This window comes from Garra rufa, chromosome 4 (assembly GCF_049309525.1).
Source record: "Garra rufa chromosome 4, GarRuf1.0, whole genome shotgun sequence".
NCBI classification, from domain to species: Eukaryota; Metazoa; Chordata; class Actinopteri; order Cypriniformes; family Cyprinidae; genus Garra; species Garra rufa.
In genome coordinates, this window is record NC_133364.1 from 15074802 (window position 1) to 15099658 (window position 24857).

Sequence of the window (24857 nt, forward strand, 5' to 3'; positions counted from 1 at the left end):
CCAACAATGAAACTAAGAAAAATGCCTTTAAAAGTTTTTATGCCAGCTAGTCAAACATGTTAACACTCTTGTTTCTCTGAAATACTCTAGTTTCTCTGGGACAAAATTGAACCAGGAGACTTTGCCATAAGACAAAACAGTTGTCACACAGTCCATTTTAAGCCTTAACTCAATTTTGACCAAATGCGTAGTTACTGCGCTTTGCCTTTGGAGGGCAGTATAGTTCAACCCTAATTTTATAAAGCTACGAGAATACTTTTTGCAAACATCACATTAGAGTTTAGCTGCAATCAGTTGCATCTTGAGGGCATAAAAAACCACAAGGGTTTACATTAACTTAAAGTACTACACAAAGCACTAGTTGCATCCATTGTACCTAGTGACATCAGAGCCAGCAGTAACGAATCAAAACGAGCCGTGTGATTCAGAGTTCATTCAGGAGCAGCGATAGTAATTACAGATGGCTTTGACAGTCACTCAGAAATAAGAGAGAAGGAAGACTCAATGTGAATTGATTTAGAAACCGAGAGTTTCTCTGGAGGGGGAAGACGGGCTCTCAGAAGACCAAACACAAAGCGAGGAGATAAGAAAGCAAAATGAGGCCACTGCCTGAGGGTCTCGGAAATCTACTGGGACAGTGAAGAGAAGAAAAGAGGGGGCAGAAGAGAAGAGGGTGGCTTTCTGGTACAGCAGTCGACAGGCAGTCAGAGACTCTGTAAGGGAATCCACAGACACTTTTAATCAATGTTTAATAGAAAAGACCATCAGAGCACAAATTGCACAGCGATTGCACAGTCAAAGCTATAAATTCACTAAAGACGGAGAAAGGATTTATAAAGGCACGTGTTTTTACAATCTAAGGTTTATCTGACAAATTTTTTGTGAATGGATTCATCAAGGTCAACGTAAATTGTACACTTTTGTGTGTGTGTGTGCGTGCGTGCATGTGTGTGTGTGTAATTGTGTTTTATACCTCAAGCTATTAGTATATTACTTTAGACCTGAACAGAATTATGCAAACAGCTTGTCAGTGTTCATGTGGCATGAATTTCTGAAACAATTTCCATCTCCATCCACTGTTCTCATCTATTCCCTAAAATGACCTGGTAAACATCAAACCTGATTTCAACAGCATGCCAAACTGACAAATCGCATTTGTAAAAAGTACTGCTGTCGTAAACGAATTTTACTCTCACATCTTGATAATTGTAATTCAAATCCTTAGCTAAGCCAGCCTTTGTCTTGTAATGTCTCTATAGACTCAAAAGCGCTGAGAACATAAAGATGATATGACAAGCTCTATAATGCTTCGCATTATATTCCTCAAAGGTGCAGGCCTCTTTTCGACAGTCTGGATGAGCAATGAAAGTTCAGAGTATTACATCTGAAAGCGAATGCAATATCCATATAGAGCAACAATTGTGAAAAACATATCTCTGATCAGGACTCGGAAGTAATGTTAAGTGCAGAGTCTACTCAAAAAAGTTTAAATCAGTAAATGTTCTGGCAACATTAGCTCACTGCTTGGGGTTAAGATTAAGAACAATGCCAGACAAACTGATCTAAGATCAGGAGTTAAAGCAGACAAGTCTACAGGCTGTGTGAGGCACTGCTTGCAGGTGAATGCATTTGACCAGGCTTTAACTAGAGGCTTTAACCTTGACTCGACTGTCCTTGAAACCTCAGTGTGACTGACCAGGCATTTAACATCATGATGTGCGTCTCCTCTGCAAATCAATGGAAGGAAATTACGAGGTGCTTGCACAAAACCCCACCGCTGCAAGGACGTAGCTGAGGCTTCATTCACAATCCTAAACGCGCCTTCGCGTTTGTGTTTGGTCAGCAGGAAAACGTCCTTTAACGACACTAATGATAATTAATGAAGAGATTTAATGGCAATAAAGGCTGTCTGCGATAATTAACTTTGGTGTGGAAATTAACAATTAACTTCTTGCTCTTCGCCCCTGGCGTGCACCGCCAAATGCCACGGTCTTTAAACCCATCGAATGGGGCTTGTATTCTTAACCTTTACTATGAATGCTTCCACACACAAAAAAATACTTCATAAGAATAGAACAGGTTCAACATCAACATGGTATTACCACAAAAGTTGGTAGTCAAGATGAAATGATGGTTTTGATGTGGCTACAGGGGAAATCTGGACCGCTTATGGGTATTTTCAAATGTCCACTCCACTCAAATGACAAACAGGTTTTCTCTTTCTAGATCCAAAACCCTCAGGTTCTGTCAAGTCAATGTGCACCCTTCTGTATCAACTTTTAGCGTGAATTTCGAACATGGAGGTTAGAGCGCTGTAGGTCACAAACACAAGCAGAAAACACATTCTTTGATTCTTCTTGGCAAGACAGGATAAAATCCATTAGGAAGAAAGCAAAGTGGACCAGTAGACCTTGTAAATGCAATGTGACAGTGGGAGGAAAAAAACAACATAAAGTCAGGGTTGGTGCTGGGTGGTTTGACCAAATATCTGTATCAATTTTTTTTTTTTTTTATCACAGTTTCACAGTTTTTGTCACATTTGTCCCTAACTGTGCCTTTATATGAATCAGAATGCATGAAACAGTTGCAGAACCACCGCATGTTATCATGCTACATTTAGCATGAGCAGATTTAAAAGTTGTAGAAATTCCAAATTTGAAGCAAAAACAGAATGGTCTGACATTAGCTTTCTGATATTACGCTACATAAAACATCTGAATGAAACAAAAACCGCAGATGGGCAGAATTAAAATGAAAACTCACTCTCTGACACCAGGTGGTGCTTATGGAACAGCAGCAATACAACATTTCTAGTTACTGCTGTAAACAAAGCAGCACTTAGCTTTTAATTGCTACATTAATATGCATTCGGCTATATGGGGGTAAGATGAAAAGACTTAAAAGGCTAATTGGAAATAAATGCTTCTATACACATATCTGCAAAACTAAAAAATACCTATATCTATAAATCACAGCAGTTTCTAGTTAAAATGAACACTAGAGGCAGTAAAACTCAGACAACTTGTATTCCTCTTCACACAAAGTATGATTTACAGGAGAATTAATAAAGCCTAATTTTTTATACAATTACTTGCAGAATATTATGGTATGACTTCAAAACAATTTTAACATCCTGCGCGATTTGAAAACTGATGCTTTTGAATGTTGACATCACATACACAGCTTCATATGCTCAAATCTTCTAATTCAGCAGGTTTGCTTGGTAGCTCATGTGATACAGCATTGCACTTGGGTGATAAAAGCCTCGTTCAGACTGTCAGCCCAAATCCGATTTGTATGCAAATCCGATTGAAATCCGATCATATTTAGGTAGTCTGAACAGCAACGAACTACATGAAATCTGATTTGGTCAAATCCGTTTCGAGCTTCATTCGTATGTGGTTTGGAATCCTATTCAAATCGGATTTCTGCTTTTTCACGTTTTCATGCCACATAAAACGTAAACACGTCAGACGTTTTTGTGGAAAACGTAACAAAAGTCTTTGCAGAAACAAGCTTGTGTTGCGAACTGCAAATCAAGCGGGAAAAGACAATATACAGCTAGTATACGCACCTCTTTGAGTTTTGATACCAGCAGAGACGGCAGCACAGAATAATGTCGCACATTCCAGCTTCCTGCGTTTCTGCCGCTGCTTTAGAAGACAAAATATAATCCAGCGCGACGGCAACATTGTCATATCGCAAGACAGCATCTATATTGCAAACTGTAATGCTGTTATTGTTTTTAGCGTTGGCATAATAATGCAACGGCATTGCCATAGAAACCAACGCACATTCCGTAAAACGAAAGAACGCTTATGGACACACAAATCGGATTTGAACAGTTGCGATATGACTGTGTGGACAGTCAGTTGTTCAAATCTGATTCCATCCAGATCTAGAAAAAATCGGATTTGGGCTGACAGTCTGAACGAGGCTGAAGAGCTCTGGTACAAACACCATGAAACAGCAAAACAGCTCAAATCTGCATAAGGAAGTTAAAATAGTACAACTGCATACATTTTTTTTTACATCACTTTTGCATTTGTTAACACTATTGAGTAGGTTTAGGGTTGGGTTTGGTGTAGGGGATGTTTCCAACACGATAGAGCATTAACCTTTAGCGACACTATCTGGATATTTGAATTCTGAACAGCCACAATATGTACCTCAAGCAGCGTAATAAAAACGCAACAATATGTGCCTGTACCTACGTAATAAAAACGTGCCACCGTCACATATTGAACACGTGAGCCACTCTCTGGACATTTCACTTTAAAACTGCTGCAAATATAATAGAATATAATAAAGTCTTAACTTCTCCTAAAACAGTTAGTTTACCACAGAGATACATTCACATTTTCTTCTAATATTTCAGGCATGGTGAAATGATTTTGCTCTGCCTGCTACAGTATTTTCTCTTCTTTGCGTTTGTCTTCAGCATCTATGGCTTCTTTTAATGGCCGTTTACAGTTGGTTTATTTGCCCAGTTGCAGAACTAATTGTGTGTCATTATTAGTTATAAAAGTTCCCCAACCATTAATCAGAAGTGTATGCTGTTACTTATAGCCAGTTGTACCGATATGCTGTTTTTTTTTATTTCTTTAGCCATACCGTGTGCGTAATTCAAACCGATATATCGCCCAGCACTACTAAAGAGTCTTTATCTAGGCCCATCATAGTAACATGCCAGTCTGTGCCAACTTGCCTGCATTGCAAACGTGCTCAGTAACTTTCCGTCGCCGCAATGCACCTCCAAATGCTAAGCAAAGAAATGATTGATTCTGACTTGGGGCGTTCAATAATGCAATGCAATTAATCTCTCTCCCTTACAGCAATCAGTACCTGCTTACGACAAGTGTGTGAGGCAGAAGCAGACTGGGTGCTCAAAACTGGCAGGAAGCATTGGCACAAAAACCATTGTTGAACTGGCAGCCAATGTCACACATCTCTTGCAGAAAGAACAGAGATCATTAAGAGTCATTTTCCTGTATGCCATAAAGTTCCAGTCAACACTGACTGAAAAAATAAGTTACAGAGTGAGTAGAAAAGCAGTCATAGTCTATAACAGGGGAACACTGTGTTCCCAAAACACAGCCGCCATCCACCAAAACCAGTTTATAAAGCAGATAAGAGGACGTTATTCCCAAATCACGCTTGTATAGAGACCATGTGGTGATCATTTTTTCTTAATCTGCTTGCGCACTCGCACACTGAACAGACATTTTCCTGAACAATGTGGCGATTTGCAATCTGGCAGATTGGAACAATATTAACACTGTAGACAAGCCAAGAAAGAGTTCTTTGTGAGTTACAAACAGTTATGCATATTTATTTAGCACTTCACTTAAAGTGGCTTAATTTGAGAAAAAAACAAAGAGATCAACCAGGCCTCCGTGTCAGAGGTTTACACCATAAAAGCATAAATGTTTTAAGAACAGGATCCCACATGCTGCGGCTAAGAGTCGCTGCCAGACTGAGGAAGGTTGGATGGAATAATTTTCTGGCAGTCATTCATGTTTCTTCCCGCAGTTGAGAGGGTGACGCCACTCAAGTTTTCAATCAGAAGAGAAATACAGTAATGAGCTAGTGGAAAGGCAATCAACGGTACATGTTTAGAGAGAGAGGGAGATAAAATATGGTAAATACAAAGTGAGCTTTCTCATAATAAACCAATGGTTTGTAACTGCCACACAGTAAGTGGGCATGTCAATAATTGGCTGCTGTTGAATGTGTTTTGTCCGTTAATTTATGTATTCTGTGAACCGTGCATGGTGAGGGTAGTGCACAACAGAATTTAAGTACTGGAAGTGCTTAAGAATCCCTAAAAGTACAGATAAATAATGCATGAGATGATCCAAACCCATTCAAATCTTGCAGGTCATAAGCTCTTTTGAGAATTCGGAAAATTGTATCATATCTCCTTATATCTCAATGGCTGTGGCTTATGGATCACTTGTTGTGGATCCTTTTGGAGACGTGATCTCAGATGTGACCCTGGACCACAAAATCATAAGTCATAAGTAGCTTGGGTATATCTGTAGCAATAGTCAACAATATATTGTATGAGTCAAAATAATTAATATTTCTCATATGCCAAAAGCCATTAGGATATTAGGTGAAGATCATGTTCCGTGAAGATATTTTGTAAATTTCCTACCATAAATATATCCAAACTTAATTTTTGATTAGTAATATGCATTGCTAAGAACTTCATTTGGACAACTTAAAGGCAATTTTCCCAATATTTGGATTTTTTTGCACCCTTAGATTCCAGATTTTCAAATAGTTGTATCTATACATCAATGGAAAGCTTGTGGAAACCTCAATTTCATATAATTGACCCTTATGACAGATTTTGTGGTCCAGGGTCACATATTTGCTTTGCAAATATTACATTTAGAGCAGTTAGAATGGCATTTAGCAGATATTAGAATAAATATTTCCATTAAAATGTATTTGTTATCATTGCTGCGAGATCCCTTCTCTTATAATTGCACATCCCAGTAACACTATTAGACAATCAGAGACAGAAAAAAACATCCCATTTGAAAGCATGACACAAATATGTCAATGCATTCAGAGCTCTAAGTGCATTCTGGGTATTGTAGTCCTGCCAGCGGCACGCACCAAGAACAAGCCCAGTATTGAATAGCATTATGGTTCAACCACCCAGGATTCAGGCTTTCATCTGCAGAACATAATTACTCTGTAAACTTGTCTCCCCGGATTCATAGTCGATATGAAATACGCACAGGCTGTCACATTTAAAAGTTCCACCATAAATACGCACTTTGCAGCCATTAACCCTTTATCTATCCAGTTCGACCTCCATTCCTCCTCAGCAAAATCGTTTATTTGAAAACCTGGATGCATCTAGGATCACTGTGGTTTTGGGAATACAAGTAGCTACACACACACACACACACACTGTCCTGTTATAAAACTCACACTATTATATAAAGAGCAGTCAAGCGTCTAATTCCAATCACTTGCCATCTCATTTTGGACCAAACCCAGCTGTCTCATAAGTCTAATTTACAGCCACTCAGTCCTATATGTTCCCACACTGAAACAGTAAGGAAGAAAAGCATAACTCTAGGACTGTGGCCAAAATTTCGTGCCAGTTGACAGAACCATCACTTAAACTAAAAAAGAAAAAATCCTTATTGTTGAGCCTTGAATTCACCAAGCACATCTGATAGCAGGCCCATCTCTGTGACTGCTCTAGGCACATGACAACAATGGCTTTTCAGAGTTGCATTAGAGCAAAAAGAGAATTGTTTTTTTACTCGCAAGTGCCAAAAGCTCCTCAAGCCTCCTCTTTTGGTTGTTCGTTAAACTCCTGCCTCCGTTAACAAAGGGATGTGATTTTCAGACGTGGAAGTGGGGTTACAGGCTGCCGATGGACAAAGCAGAATGACTGTTGGGGACATTTTCCCAGGCGGTTCTCGATAGAAGCCAGAGCACTCACCCAAAGTGCACTAGCAATGAGACGTGCACGCAAGCAACGCTTCAAAGCACATTGAGCCACCAAGATGAGACACAATTGGTGCATTAAAGGACAATGTGAAACTGCTTCAACATGAAGGACTTAAAAAGGACTTGCTACCTCATTCAATCCCTGCAACCCATTGAACAACGTGGAAGTAAGCCTATTGGCGAGACTTCTGGTTCATTAGCCGCTATAGGGAAATAATGAGAAGAAAATCAAAATGCAGTAAATGGTAAATCTGTTTGCACTACAAACCAGTGTGTTCATAAAAAGGTAAGACACACCTATTTGCAACTGTTTTGTATTGCTACAAATAGCTGGACGCAAATATGAGACCAAAGGCCAGACTAGGGCTGGGCAATTCTTTCGATTTTTTCGATTAATTCGAAAGACGATTTAATTTTTTATTAAATCGAGGTATCGCGATTTTTTTATAAAAACATTAGATACATTGTAATTGCACCAATGGCAGAATAATTAAGAGGCTATATTTATATGCATATCAGGGCTCTAGAGTGCGACCTAATTTCTCAATGGTGCGACTAAAAGACCAGAAGTTCAAGGGCAAAAAAAAAAACTACTGCGTACGACTATGAAAAAATATTTAGGAGCACCTAAGTTATTATTAAGTGACTTACATTGTCTGACTATAACACTATTGCCTGATTTTGCTCTATTTCGTCGTCAAAAGTGGTCTGAAACAAGTCACAGCTGAGCCGCTGCGCAACTTATGAATGAACGTGCGTTTTTAAGCGAATCTAGTGAAATGATTCAATTTCCCATTCCTGAAAAGTCACTTGCTTTATTCCTGAATCGATTTAAATTGTAAATCGGATTTTTTGTGAAAAAAAATCGGGGATTTTATTTTTAGGCCATATTGCCCAGCCCTAGGCCAGACCCATAAAATGTACAAATGCATCCATTCTTATGTCCTATATTGAGTTTCTCTTCACTTAAAATATTCCATTTGGCTCTGAGAAGAGTTCAGTAAATGAGGGTTAGCTATGTACAAGTGAAAGAGATACTTAGTTGTGAATGTGATTCAAATTTTGTCTTGCATGAGGGTGAGACAAACGGAAATCAAGCAAAGCCAGGAAAAGGACAAGTATTAGGCCAGCTTGTTACCACAGTGCAGCAGTTTTATGCTCCGCTTCACAACATAACTCCTGTGCTATTTTTCCTCCAAGCTAATTTCCACTAATGAACTCTTTGCTGATTAAAAAAAAAAGTACAGAGATCTAACGGGATAAAAGAGGCTGTGTTTTATGATATTATTTTGGCTGGATGAATTGCTCGCTTGTATGTCAGGACACAATAGCGATTGAAGTTGGGAAAACTTTGAAGCAGTGACTCACGGTTGGGCTGCTCAGCTCAGATTGAAAACTGATTTAGCGTGTAAACGGCACACACTACAAGAATAGATATTAGCATAGCACCACTGTGCCTCACATGATGTGATGTTAGCTCAAAAAAGAAAGACTACCCTGGAGACTCACTCCCCTTGAGCTAAACATGGCCCACAGAATCGGTTTATGACTACCTTACAATGCTAATCAATGTAGCTCGTGATGACGAAGCTTAGCAGCAGTAATGAGGGAGCAAACGTCAACCGCTTCATGTTGAACGACATTCGCAATGCTTGAGACAAAAGAGCTAAAGGATTTTCATTTATTCGATGTCATAAGGGCTTGACTGGCAAGTTACTGCAATAAATCACCTCATATCTACTGCAAAGCCTCTGAATAATAATAGTGGTCCACACATAATGGGCAAAGTTAAGAAACTGAATGTAATTGGTAGCTACAGAGAGTAACAAAAGAGCTATGATTAACAATATGGCATGTACAGTGGTGGCCAAAATTATTAGAACATTAATATTTTCACCAGCTAAAATAGTTTTAAGTCAGATCTTTTGCTGTAGTGTGTCAGTAGGAAATATCCGTTTACATTTTCAACCATTCATTTTGCCATTAATTGTAATAATCCAGTGAGATTTTTGTTTGCACAAGGAGTCTGAGAACAGTCAGTTACCTATCAGGTAACTTCTAACTAAATTTAAATTATTTGGTATCACCATCCTTTGCATTTAAAGCAGCTTTTGTCCTAGGTGCATTTGCACATGGATTTTGATTTGCACAAAGAGTCTGAGAACAGCCAGTGCTTATCCAGTCTGCCTGGAATGACATGAAGAAACAGAACAAACTGACAGACTAAATCCAGAAGAACTGTGGCAACATCTCTAAGACGCTTCAAAAGACCTACCTGCAAAGCTACCTTAAAGTCCACCTAAGGCAAGAGCTGCTTTAAACGCAAAGAGTGCTCACACCAAATGATTTAATTTAGTTAATAGAAGGTAACTGACAAAGAAAATCTATTCATGATATTATTTTTGACAGCATCCTCATTTTACAGCATTTTTACCCAAGTCCCTAAAACTTTGCAGGTAGGTTTCTTGAAGCATATTGGAGACGTTGACAGTTCTTCTGGATTTAGTCTCAGTTTGTTCTGTTTCTTCATGCCATTCCAGACAGACTGGATGATGATGATCAGATCTCTATGTGGAGCACTGGCTGTTGTCAGACTCCTAGTGCAAACAAAAATCTTACTGGAATATTACAATTAATGGCAAAGTGAATGTTTGGAAATGTAAACTGATATTTCCTACTGACACACTACAGTAAAAGATAGAAATAGCTGACTTAAAAACATTTTTAGCTGGTTAAAATACTAGTGTTCTATTAATTTTTGCCACTACTGCACATGTTGTGCTTATTTGTAAGCTTAGCAACATGCTAATGCATTATCATTCGCACCAATAAACAAATTACGAGTCTCTCGTACACTTCATGTGGAGAATGTTACGCATACAGTGCATTTGTGTGACAGAAAGTCTGTCACTATGTAGAGTTTTCCAAATCAGTCTTTTATGAGCGTCCATTTTGGTTTAGGTGCTAATTTACATTTTGGAACAGAGTTGGAAGGCTCACATGGAAATAAGCCTTTAATATCTGCTCTTCAGCTGTTGTAACCAGTCATCTCATTTCAAGTTAACATAAAACCCTTCTGCAGAGCACCACAAACTCAAACACAAATTCAAACAGTGCGCTAGCTTTGAAGGAAGCATTGTAATACTTAGTAAACAGCAGCACGTATCAGAGAAAGAAGTACACAGACAAAATCCCACATGTACTCGCACTGGCAGGTGCAAATCTGGCACTCACTTCAATATGGGGACTAAAGTTGCTCAGGCGCTCTTAAATGAAATCTTCGCTGTGTACAAATATGCATACGTCACTTCTACAGAATGTGAAAAAGCAGTCTGCTCAATTCAAAATGCTTCAAGAGACTTGGCATATATGCTGAGATCAGGGGTGCTTCCTCAGAAAAGGCAAGGGAGGCAGTGCTCAAAATTTTGAATTCTAAAGTGTATAAATCACTTGTTTTTCTAAAGAAACACTGTCCAACAGTGACACCAGCAGGTAAAGTTAAAGCGGGAGTCTGCGTCTCTTTCGCCTCCCCTGAGCCCATTGAGTTTTAACACACACCCTAAAGCCTGCAGTGGGTTTTATGGGGGGTAATTGAGAATGATTGGTCAATAAAACAACATGATGTCAACATGACCAATTTAGAATGAAGTCCCTCAAAGAAAGTATATACCACAAAAGTCCAAAAGTTCAGACACTGCCTTCAGAAACATCCTTATTGAAACACTGTTCCTGAAGCCTCATCTGCAATTCTATTGCTCCTTTTCTCCTTTTCTTTATTCTCCACTTTCAGTCTATTTCAAATGTCAGCCTTGGCTAAAAGCAAGCTTATGAACTATCGCAGTTCTGCACTGATTAATCGTATTATGGGTGATTTCGAGACACTTTGTGTTTGTTGTGGTGCTGAGATAACTCAATAATATCCTGCAAATGCAGCCTGCGACTAACATCCAATAGAACGGCTAATAGACCAAAAGTGCTGATGTTGGTGCGATGCAGGGTGACACAAATGATTATACTAAAAGCAAACAATTTTATTAGGCAGGATTCAATTTGCAATTTGAACAAGCGTGGGTGTCTAAGACAAGATGCTTTGAGAGCTCATAAATCAACATGAGAGGTCTGAAAAAAAGAGCAATCAAGTGACATTATGTCATTATTTAGCGAATTAGTTGTAATGACCTTCAACAACACTGCAGAAATAATAAAACATTTTATTAATCAGTGTTTGCATATTTTCCGATAAAAAGGTAATTTAGCATACTTTAACATCTGTCTCCTTATACTTGTGATGCATAATTGCATAAAATATGACTTGTTTATTTGTACCCTACTGGCAAATAGTTTTCTGTTTTAAGCACAAACTTTGATTTACACAAAAATAAAGGTTCCAAAAGAGTGCTTTTGCAGTGATGCCATAGAAGAATCATTTTGGTTTCCCATTTAACCTTTCAGTGAACAGTTTCTAAAAGAACATTTTGAAAAACATTTTAAAGAACCTTTTTTTTGCATTTGAAAGTTTACATGGATGTTTAAGGTTCTATAGAACCGAGCTTTATTTTTAAATAATGCTTAAAACCTAATCCAGTTTTCAAATTAATTGAAATAGTTTTACTTCCCCTAGTAAATGTCTCTAGTTTTAAGGATTTTGAAGTGTCGTTTAGATTGCCCTACACTGACCACATTGTGTGGGTCACCTAAAGCTGGCATCTACTTGAACAGTCCCCAAATGTTGTGCTTTTCAAAACCAATAATTCAAGTGTAATTCGTTCTACTTTGACACTTATCCGTATGCCGTGAGCAATCAGGGCTAAGCAGGGCTTAACACGTATCTTAAGACTTCCACTGAAGTAGTTTTCAAACAACCCAGGGCAGAAATAATAAGAAGCCTTAATAGAAGACGACACACGCAAAATAAAAAATAAAAACATCAAGGTTTTAAAACAAGTTATTTAGATTAATTTTGCAGAGACATGCTGCCATGCTCATCACAAACAATAAAATACTGCATCAACATCAACACAGAAACCTTTCAAGAGGATTGAGAGAGAAACAGTGACAAGCTAAAACTATAACCCGTGCTGTATGCACAGGCATTTGGACCCTGATCTCATCAGAGCTGATGGATGAGAATGGTGAAATCAGAGAAATGGAGGGAGAAAGAGATGGAAATAAAAGAGGAGTTTGATCAAGCGAAAGAGAGTGCAGAAGTGGAAGATGGAGGGAGGGGATCTTTCTAGGCATCCCGTATACGTCTGAGAGGCTGCCGGCAGAATGGACCATTAGGAGGGTCCAGCGCTTGATGAAAGCTGTGATAGAATGCGCACAGCCATTTCACTGAGTGCTGAATAGGATTCCACAATCATGGATCCTAGTCACATGCGCCTTATCTAACCAGACCATGAACACATCACGACAAAGTCAAGACCGCTTTTTAAATACAATATATATGTGACCCTGGACCACAAAACCAATTTACAGGTTGCACAGGTATATTAGCAATAGTTAAAAATACATTGTATGGGTCAAAATTATAATTTTTACTTTTATGCCAAAAACGAATAGGATATTAGGTAAAGATCATGTTCCATAAAGATATATTGTAAATTTTCTACCATAAATATATTAAAACTTAATTTTTGATTAGTATTATGCATTGCTAAGAGCTTCATTTGGACAACTTTAAAAGTCAATATTTAGATTTTTTGCACACTTAGATTTCAGATTTTCAAACAGTTGTATCTCTGCCAAATGTTGGCAATTCCTAACAAACCATACATCAATAGAACACTTTTTTATTCACCATTATTTTTAAATAAAAAAATACCCTCATGACTGTTTTTGTGGTCCAGGGTCACATATAGTAGCATAAAAATTACAAACCGAAGCAAACTTTTGTCAAAAGTACAATGAAAATCAGTGGTGTGTGTTGAGGTTCTGAAATAGAGGCAAAGTCTATTTTATATTTTTACACTAACAAATGTAATCAATATATCAATATTTATTTATTAAAGCCAAGTATGAATCTCGTCAAGTTAAGCATTTTACATGTATTCCAAAATGATAATTCAAGGCAGTAACAAATTAAACAATATATTTTATTGGTGAACTTTTGTTCAGCTATTCTTTGTAATATTTAACCTTTAAGGGGAGACACTGCAGGCGAAAAAACTGTTCATCAAGTGTTTTTTTAGACTAGTGGAAAGAAAACATCCAAAAAACACTGTTAAGTGTTTCTTTTATAGCACTTTATCTATTTGTGTCAATAGATTTCAATTACAATGCATATTTTTTAAGGTCGTTTTCTCAAAATGAGTTTTTTCTTCTACACTGAGCCATAAATCTCCACTTCACACTGTAAAAAGTTTTCACCAGATTCAACTTAAAAACGTAAGTTCAGCATCTGCCTTAAGATTTTAAGTTAAATTAGCTTAAAAATACAAGTCATTTTAACTTATTACAATAAAAATGAGTTGATATAACTTGTGAGTTTAAATGACTTAAGTTGATTTAACTTAGAATCTTAAGGCAGCTGCTGAACTTACGTTACGAACTTAAGTTAAATCTGGTGAAAACTTTTTAAAGTGCAGTAGCACTTACACACACCAAACTTCACATTTTTATTCCTGTCTATATCCGAAAGGTTTTTACAGAGGGATTTGTTCATATATAATTTGATAAATATACATGTTATTCCTTAAAAACTTGTAAAAAAAATATAGTGTTTCCTGTCTGTTCTAAATTTTTCCTGAATTATGTTGTGACAAAATTCCCTCTATAAAAACTTTTGACTCTAATACAGTATCTAAATCCAGTGTTTAGACTAGAAATGTATGCAAATTAGCACATATTTCATTAAATAATGCATCATTATTCACCTGCAGTGTCTCGTCTTAAAAATGTTCAACCAGCAAAGCTCAGTAAATTTTGGTCACAGACACCAAGATTTACTTAATTTCACCAAGCTGATTTCTCACTAAAAAAAACTCCCAGAGATCAGTTTTCATGCCATTTTAAGTCTTATTTTGACGTAACAAAGTGGTTATATCTAAGTGTGTGAGTTTTTGTTTACTTTTTAAAATTAGTCTTCCAAATAATGACATTATCATTATATTGTTCATTCAGACTGATTCGCGAATGCAGAAAATGCATAAGAGGTGGGATTTATCACATGAACTAATCACAGCCGAACATAACCAGTCAACTTTTCTCATTTAATATTTTGAGGAGGCGTTGCCTCCCTTGCTTCCTCAGAGGAAACACCCCTGAATTAAATATATTTAAAGTAAAATGAATAAGAGATTTAAAAAAAAGAAAAAAAAAACCCATCAAAATATTTCTTAAAAAGTCATGTGCCGTTAATAAGAAAAACTGTAAATGGCAAAACCCTTATTATGCGATTAATGCAGTTTTTATTAACCTTAACCTTAATGTGATTATGCTCATAATTAGAACCACCATCATTTTGCACTAAAGAGGCATGTAAACACTTTTTAAAACACATTTTAGTCACGTTTCCGACAAAATAAGGGAGGTCGGGTCCCTCAGAAACACATTAAGCAGGCAAATGAAAAACACAACAGTAAACAACCCTATTGCATTCAAATTGAATGTCTTTGCGATGTGCTTAAGGTACAAATGAACATTTCTTAGCATTTAATCAAAAAGTAATGACAAGTAGCATGTAAAAAGGATTGAAGGGTTTGCCCATGCCATGTAAACATCTTAATCCAAGTAATTCCTTTCTCTGATTATCGGGAATAATCCCTAGACATAGCTTGAGCCCTTCTTTTCGTGAAAGTTTACAGGGATTTTTGCCCTCTTTTTATCACCCACCAGGCAAGTAATGAGTCATTTTTTTGCTTCATATATCACTGGTTTTCTTTTTTGCAGTAATGAATTTAGAGCTACATTACAGCTGTGTAATTTACAGATTGCAGCATTTTTATTTTTGCAATCAGAAGCAAATATAAATCATGAATTGCTATTTCTATACACGCACACTAAAACCAGAACAAGATTTGTTTACTTCACTGTGTTGCTGCAAGCCGAGAAGCACTCACAGACAGTAAATTGTACAATAACACGATAGTTTATCTGACACAGTAATAAGGAGGATGAATTCTCAAGGGGCTTTGGTGTCTGCAGTGGAGAGTGCCGTGATTGCTGGGGTTAAGATGTCATTACCAGATGAGCAGTTAATATTGCTGTTGTTTACTCGGCTAACCCGAAAATGTCAGTCGAAATGACAAATAGTGGTGTTCCCGTCAATTCAAAAAAATAAAAAACAAAAAAGGATGGCATGACTTTAGAGGCCTGGCACACGTTAAACTCACCCCGAGAAGAGTGCGATACTCACGGGGGGGATGATACGCCACTGTCATTGAAAATTAATGCTTAATGCATTCCTTAATGGCTCTTACACAACACATCAGAATTCATCATGCCTCTTTGATGCTGAAGGCTCCATCGCATGCAGAGAAAAGGGGAAGATAATAGGTTACGCTTTTGCTTTCAGTGAGGACATTTCCAGCGGGAGGATGAGGTGGCCTTACAGTACACAGCGTAAGGAGGGAGTATCAAGCCCACTGTAAATGGAGAAGTGCAGTGACGTGACCTGACAGCCCGAGAGTGATGGGACGGTCTGAAGTTTGTGGGCAGAAAAAAAAGGAGCAACATTCATTAGTTGAGGATGGAGGCATTAAGCTGTAGCTGCAATTCAAGAATTCACAGACAGTGCCCACATTTTTAAGTGCAAGCTACTTTCCTCAGCATTTGCCTAAAAAAAGCAAAGACGAAAGGTCAAGATGAACAAGGGATATGTCCTAATAAGGACAAATTAGGTGGTGTAAGTTTGACAAGAGCTCAAGGAAGGTACTGTATGCCCTGTTAAAACTGAAAGGTATGGTGTTATTTATTCAACCTCATATCAGTGGGAGTTATGTTCAGCTATTCTTTTTAATAGTCAACTTTTAACTATTTTTGAATCATTAAATGATTAGCTCACTTTTAGAACAAAAATTTACAGATAATGTACTCACCCCCTTGTCATTCAAGATGTTCATGACTTTCTTTCTTCAGTTTCAGGAAATTATGTTTTTGAGGAAAACATATCAGGATTTCTCTCCATATAATGGACTTCTATGGTGCCCCCGAGTTTGAACTTCCAAAATGCAACTTCAAATGGCTCTAAACGATCACAGCCGAGGAAAGAAGGGTCTTATCTAGCAAAACGATTAGTTATTTTCAAAAAAAAAAAAAAAGACAATTTATATACTTTTTAACCTCAAATGCTGGTCTTGTCTAGCTCTGTGTGCACTCTGTATAGAGATTAAAAAGGATATAAACTGTAAATGTTTTTAGAAAATAACCGATCGTTTCACTAGATTAGACCCTTCTTCCTCGGCTGGGATCATTTAGAGCCCTTTGAATCTGCATTTAAACTGCATTTTGGAAGTTCAAACTTGGGGGCACCAAAGAAGTTATATGGAGAGAAATCCTGAAAAGTTTTTCTTTATGAAGAAAGAAAGACATGAACATCTTGGATGACAAAGGGATGAGTACATTATCTGTAAATTTTTGTTCTGAAAGTGAACTACTCCTTTAAAGCAAGGAAAATATTGGTCAACAACAGAGATTTACTTTAAACCAAGCTGATTACTCACTAAAAACTCTGACAGATCATGTTTTCATGCTGTTTTAAAGCTTATTTTGATATAACAAAGTGGTTATATCTAAGTGTGTAAGTTGTTTACTTATTTTTTTAAAATTAGTCTTCCCATTGACGCTATTATATTGTTTACTCAGACTGATTCGCAAAAGCGGAACACGCACAAACACAAGAGGCGGGCGGGATTTATCGCATGAACCAATCACAGCCGAACATATCCAGTCATATCCAATCACGTGACTTTCCCATATTCATTCTTAATTACCTCCCACCAAACTCACCACACACTTTAGGGGCTCTATTACTTTATTATTATTATTATTATTTAGAACAGTGAGTGATTAATACACTTTTGAATGTTATATTTTGTCATTGTTTTGTTTTTTTTACTACATTTTTTTTCTCATCCAATATTGTGATGAGATACTGCCACCCTTGCCTCCTAGGAGGAAATGCCCCTGCCTCATACTGATCTAAACCTGTTTCAGTCAAACACAAAAAGAAAAATCGGAAGAATAATCTGGCTGCTCCTTTCCATAATAAATGCCTGGAGGACTGGGGATGTCAAACTGCACAATCTCTGAAACCAATAAATAACCAATAAATAAATGTCAAATTGTGATATTTTTGTTTACTTGTATGTCGTAGAACGTGTGCTATCTTCTAAGTCTGCAGTGCAGTGCATATGATAGCTTTGTGTGTGGAATTCCAGTGGGCTTTTACTCAACTGGATCAGCCCGATATCTGAACAAATCATTCAAGGCTGTGTTTCCCAAAACCATAAACCTAAGTAGATTGTAGAAACTACTGGCACCAAACTTCTCTACAATCTACTTTGGCATGCAACGCTTTTAGGAAAAGCAGCCCATATCGGTTTTACGAACTGGACCGTGCAAAACTTGTTTGAAAGATCAGACTCAAAGTGAACTGAGAGAGACCAGGATGCTAGTGTTCTAAATAAATAAATGAAGAGAATAGAAAATTATTAGTCAATTGTTTTGACAGTGCAGAGTTTATCAAAGGATGACTGTGACTAGCTGTGACCTGATCTAGTGCAAGGACGAATAGCACCAAGTGGCTAATGAAAGGAGAGAAGAACATTCATTAAGCAGTGATCAAGAGAGTAGTGTGTAACGTGCAATTGAAAAAACAGAAAAACAAAAAAGATGAATACAGAAAGTGTGCCAAGTGCTTTTATCTCCTTTTATCCCAAATGAGAATGATGAGACTGTATCCTCATGCTATTCAACAGAAGGCCTTAGGTAACTATCTCTTTTTGGCATAATTGCTAACGCATAGAGAAAGATCAGCTGACTGTGAATGGTGACTGGGGAGGAGAGATGATTGTGGAGGGACCGTCAGGCTTCATTATCACCTACTAACTGTGAGCAGCTCGTTAAAATACCAGACTCAATCCTTCTTTAGCAACCGCAGGACTAAAACAGCTGCCACTGTGCAACAGACATGCCCCATAACTATATTTCAAGAATCTCTGCCATCTTTCCAGAAGGATTTTGAGAGGGTTATAGGCGGATGTTAATTTGTGTTTGCTTGAATGTGTCTTTGGGAAGGAAAATCCTGTGACACAATTCGTTAAGTGTTTGGAACAACAGACAACATTGCATTTAAATGCACACACAGTTATGCTTTAGTTTGTTTGGTGGCAAAAATCTTTTGTTGTCTTTCCTACAGTCTACTAGAGGGGGGTAAAATGGGTCTTCGATTATAGTTTGGACAAAACAAATTAACATTTTATCAGAGGGAAACATTTTGTTTCACTTTGACTGTCAAAATGAAGATTTGGTATGCATTTATTTTTCCTTCAGGGTTTCATGTGACCTACTAGAGGAATCTTTGCTTTGATATGAGGCAGATCCTTGATTTAGCTCCCAGCTCCTTTGAGATGTCTCTTAGAAGTGCTGCCACTTTCTTTTTGGGAACCAAACACATTCTGTCATAGCAGTCTAGGTGGCTGTTTTGATGGATTCCTCTATACCCTTATTCCTCTTTACCAAGCAAAAGGTAGCATTTGCCACTTCAGTCTGTATTATTGATAATACAATATTCCAATGACAACTATTTTGTGCCAATAGAGTCACATTGCTGTAAATTAACCTGTACATTAATCAACCGATATACAGTAGTCAACATTTGAAGTGGATCAAAACTTTTCATCAAAGTTGTTCTAAAAGCAAAACAATACCCGTCCTTGTCTTAGAGCAACATTGACGAACCCTTTTGATCCACTTCAGATGTTGACTACTGTATACCCAAGGCCGATATATCGGCCGATATTCGTCATTGTTCAATTATCAGCATAGAGCGCTCACATTCTTCCTATTCATTGTTTGCTGTTGCCATTAACCAATTAAATGTTGTGACGGTTGGTCCATGCAAATTGACAAACCTCAAACAGCTTTGTATAGTTTTATGACAGTATAGCTTGTATAATTTTATGGCAGTACACAGTAGTTTGTACAGCTTCATGACAATATAGCTTGTATAGTTTTATAGCAGTATGGTTTGTACAGTTTTATGACAGTTTCATGTTGACTTTGACTGCTTCTCCACTTCTTTTTAAAACAATTGGAACTGCACTGATACTTGATTCTAATCCTGTGAACACGAGAAAAACAAATAAGCAAAATGGATGCTGTGCATTAGGTTTCTGGGAACCTCACAGCAGGGAAAGGCCACTTGCCCTGAGCTAAAAGAAAGCGGCTAATGTTTCATTTAGGGAGTCTCGAGACAAGAAGAATAGTCAGTGTTTAAAACAATATTTTATATACTATCATGCTAAGGAAAATGCCAGTTTGCAGAGGAGAAGGGTTTGCAAATGCAGCCATTTGTAAGTGAATAAATGAGTACAAAATTCAATTTCACACAAAGCTGCAAAAGGAGAAACGTAGTGTTTCAAAATGGAAAAGCTTAAGGTTCTACATGTTACAGATTAACCCACCTCACTCTCGAAATATAAATGTGAGTCATAAAAATGTGAGTTTATAACCAGACTGTGTGGGAAAAAAAATAGATTTAGCAAATAAAACACGAATGACAACCGCAGGCACATTACACTAGGTCACCTCCACCTAAATGTCCTACAATCCCTAAATACATCAAACAAACATATTTTGTCTCTTCACTACTCTTTATTATGGAGATATGATGCATTTATCAAAATGTAGTCCTCCCCCAAAGTGTAGGTCCTGCAGTGAGCCCAGTGGTATAAAAATGAAGTGTATCATAGAAGGACTGACAGCGGGCCACATGAGGGAGAATTTGATAAATGAACGAGAATGGACACACTAAAATCTGACCGTGAATTATACATGAGGAAGGCAGAAATGATGAAGAGAGAGGCAGAGGCGAAACAAGGGACCCTAGCAAATCGAAGAGGGGGAGCGGTTGGGCCCACGTGTGACATTTCCAGGCTTTTGCTACGGGTTAATTAGCCGTTGATCCCTTTGTGCACGCAAAGCTGCCATTACGCTTTTAAAAGCAGCATTGCTAGCTCAAAGTCCAATTACATTTAACACACACCTGAAGCATTAACCCAAACAGGAAATGTAAGTGACATCTCTACATTTCCCCTCTAATCTAAAAATAATCCAAATGGCATTTATTCCTCAATTTCTTCGAATGACTCAGTCGGACTCCAGCTGAGCCAATTAGGTGTCTAATTCTATGTTTCGCGCTGTGCGCTTCGCTACTGCATATCAAAGCGAATACCTGACATTAAAAATCACGCTTGAAAGCAAGAAGCCATTTAGGGAACAGGTTGCTGCGTTCAGCTGACATCACAATCATAACAACTCGCTGATCAAAAACAATTTAATTTCATTAACGTCTCCCTGCAAAAACCACGGCTTTAGTCATACAACTAATTCCACTAGTCATCCTCAATTCAAGCTAACAACACCGCAGCTCTGCAGGTTTAAGCTCTCACAAAGGTTGTTCGTGCAAATCAGCTTTTTCATGCGTGGCAGTGATGACTACATCACTATTGCTAATGGTGATGAGTGAGTATCTTGGGCAATGCTTTGTCTGACTTACATGCCTTCACTGATTCAGCACTGTAGAAATTCCTGACATACAAAGAAAAACTGAAGCTATAATTAAATAATGAAACTACAATAAAACACATTTTTTTATCACCTAGTTAAACCCCAAACACAGATATCTAATTTAGTATGTTTGTCTGGTGATTTTTAGGTCCCATCTTCCTTGATTCAAAGCTTAGTGCATATTCTCAATTCCCTAAATAAACAACAATGCAAAAGACAAAACAACAAAGCATTCCTAACACCTGCATTCAGCCACTTTTACACTGTCCATCTTTCACCAGGAGAGCCATGGAATGAGGATTACAGGACTCCTGGTCCTCTTCCCTGTCATTAACCATTCAGCCCTGGGGGCATCTTGTGAACAGGAACCTGCAAACTTCAAAACAGATAGGAGAGTGCCAAGAGAGCACAATGCTAATTATCATTCCATATACAGGGAAACTCTGAGACAAAGGGTAGCATAATGCTTGAAGAACAATACCAGAATGTACATTCTGTGCATGGAAGAGCTGCTTCATAATAAACAAAGGTAAAACAAAGATGCTAGTCAGCGCTTGTGCTTTTGAAACCTAGCACTACAGCTACCTGAGACTGCTTTGCTGTTGAAAATGATGCCCGTTTCACACACACACAGGCACATGCAAGGCACACACTCGAACTTCTCACCTGCGATTAAAGGGCAGTGTGCTATCCAAACACACCAAGTAGCGCTCAAACAGCAGCAGCAGCTCAGCAGTGTACACTAGTATGGCCATAAATGTCCACTCTAGTGCGCATTTAACGGCCAACGCAGCATTAAACACACTCTAAATCAATAGAAACAAATGGTGACCGACTGAGGCCATCCATCAGGCAAGGGTAGTGGGGCGAATACACACCCACACCCTATAAACACACTTGCACCGACAAGGAACCTCAACTCAAGTCCCTCCAGGAGTTTACGGTCTGCAGATAAACCATTCATTCATCCCTCAAACATGAGTTGCTCATGATGCCCACCCTAGGCTAGTGATTTATGCAATAGTAAAACAATGACTGATACCCGAGCTCTAATCCCTCCCTTCGCAGCCAGCTAGCGGGAGCACTTACGGTGCAGGTGCTCGGAGGCATAGTAATAGACGTCCTCGTAACCCTCATGATAATCCTCCTCCGGTCGGTACTTTTTGCCCTTGCGTCTCCTGGACCTCCGAATCTGCTTGACAAAGCCAAAGAAGCGCTCCATGCCTGCCCACCGCGTGCAGTCCCACTGAAACAGGCGCAGACCGCCGCACTCAGCCAGCGTGTGTGTGTGAAGGTGTGCGTTCTGTTTCACAAAGAGCAAGGCTCTGAAAGATCTCACAGAGAGAAAGAGAAAGAGCGAGACAGAGGCGGAGAGGGAGAGAAGGAGGGGTAGGGAGGTGCGGGGGGAAGCGGCGGATCGCAGTCAGCTGGAAAGGATGGGTCAAATATCAGTCTTCTCCGGTGCACCGGTTTCCGTGTGTAGAAGGGTCCCCAGCTGTACAGCTGAATGAGTCCTTGTGCATGCACGTGTAGGTGAGGAAGAGTGTGCATAGGATAAGAACTAGAGAGAGAGTGAGGGCGGGAGCAAAACACAAAGTTCAAAGGAACCGTCAACAAGGCGAGGAATCCTGTCTCATTCCAGAGAGGGAACGGGGAGGAGATTTTGTCTGCCTTTAAATTAGCATGAGTGTTTATCAGCGTAAGAATGAACAAAGCAACGGTGCACCAGTGGGGTGTGGATGGAAACCCTTGAGGGGCTCTCCTGCGATAATTTCACGAGACGGAAGGGGCACTGTGGTCACGTGTAGCTGGCATGGCACTGAGAGGATTACAGCACTCTCTAATTCATCGCCAACAGCCTAGCCAACCGGTGTTGCCTGGATCAGTGGCTAATAGCATTAATGGGGCTAGAGGACTTGTTAATTGAGTCGTTGGCCAACAATGACACCCGAGCGTGTCAGTAACCCATCCATTCATTAGGGGCGTGTGCCACGTCACCCCAGGGCGATAGCAGAACTCCCGAGAGACTCCCAAGACCTGATTCCCAGATTGTGGTGATGTCATTCTACAGCCTTGACGTTGGACAAAACGGGCATTGTCTGTTCCAACCTCCCTGTACTTTTCTCCCCAGTAGTGGGGATGGACAATCTCATCAAAAACACCCTCCGATACTTCACCCTATGGAATCTCCCCGTTTATCTCATTGTGATTGGATGGCGGAGCTAGATCACTGTGGTCACGGGAGAATAAAAGCTTTCACAGAAGGCTCACTCGTCATACGTGAGTGTCTTTTTCTGTGATGTTGAGTCTGTTCTTTGTGCAACGCAGCAGGGGGGCTTTCTTTGTCTGCGGTTTGTCTCACGCACAAGCATGTTAGTAGGAGGTTAAATCCCACCCCTCTGGATTACTGCTTTTTTGATGATTTTCATTTAGCAGTTGTGGTCATGTTTTCACACATTAAGGATTACATATGCATCACCTTTGTGGTTCTGGTACAAGGAGAGAAAAGAGGGTCAGATCGGAGCAATCAACTAGCAGCAAACATATGGTCTTGACATGAATATTAGCTTGTTCTTTAAAGGGCATCTATTATGCAAAATACACTTTTACATGATGTTTGGACATAAATGTCATACGGTCATACGTTGTCCTTGAGAACATCAACAATTGTAAAGTCAACAATGTCTCGAAGAAGCTTTGCTGAACTGTATTCTGGGTCCGTTGCGCTGCATTACTGGCATTGCTCATGGCAAAGGGTGAAAACTTTTCAAGTGCCAACGCAGGCATCAGCTAATCAGATTGCCTTCTGCAAATACCCTGGTGCAGACACTAGCCAATAATGTTCATGCAACACCAGAAAACTAATGTGATTGGCTGTTGTCACTACGATGACAAACACATAGCAAACACATCCTCTCTGTGCTGTTTTGTCCCAATTTTGGAGTGTTTGGCTTCCTATATGTTTGGCTAAACATCAGTTTACTTGCTCTCAGTCATGTTGCTTCTCCCGACTGTTTATTGCTGTGGGTATGCAAAGCAGAGATGAATGCGCTATGCCCTCTTCTGAAGACAGGGCAGAAATATACAGCTCATTTGCACTTAAAGTAATATACACAAAAACATCTCTTTTTTTGTAGACATGCCCTAAAAAATTTTTTTTTTTCAGATGTTATAATAAATTATCTGAGGTATTTTGAGCTGAATTTTCACAGACACATTCTGGAGACACCCAAGACCAATATTACATCTTGTAAACATGGGCATAAAGGGTGCCCTTTAAGTTTATTATTATTTTTATCATTACTACTACTACTACTACTACTACTACAGTTTTTATTACTACATTTACAGCTCTACTGAAGCTTGTTGCAATATTCTCAATCTTCAAACACTGACAAAACAGTCTATTTTTAGGAGAGCCTGTCAAAAATCATTTTGAGCAATTAGAATAAAGTCCATACACAAAGCATCTAAACTTCCTATCAAATAAGACATTGCCTCTCTGATTGTCTACTGATGAGCAAACACACACTTTCTCAGTAGGGAATGGTGCATCTTGGGAATTCACAGCTCCCACAATTTAAAGACCCAGACTTGTTTATCCAATCTGTCTGCCACCTGAGGCAATCAATGCACATTCAACA

At 38.7% G+C, this 24857-nt stretch overlaps 1 protein-coding gene across 12 annotated transcripts in view; it reads right to left on the minus strand.

The window, feature by feature from the left end:
• LOC141333649 (glutamate receptor-interacting protein 1-like) overlaps nucleotides 1-24857 on the minus strand; it is a 331685-nt gene that overhangs the window by 185265 nt on the left and 121563 nt on the right. For 3 of the 12 annotated variants that reach the window (XM_073838718.1, XM_073838716.1, XM_073838717.1), the window contains exon 1: nucleotides 22303-22583. The exons of 1 other annotated variant lie outside the window; for it this stretch is intronic. In XM_073838718.1, coding sequence (XP_073694819.1) covers nucleotides 22303-22435 — 133 coding nt within the window. In that variant the 5' untranslated portion in view covers nucleotides 22436-22583. Of the gene's footprint in view, nucleotides 1-22302; nucleotides 22586-24857 lie in introns of those variants that run through there. 8 more of the 12 variants (XM_073838707.1, XM_073838706.1, XM_073838713.1 and 5 more) reach the window with 5 other exon arrangements.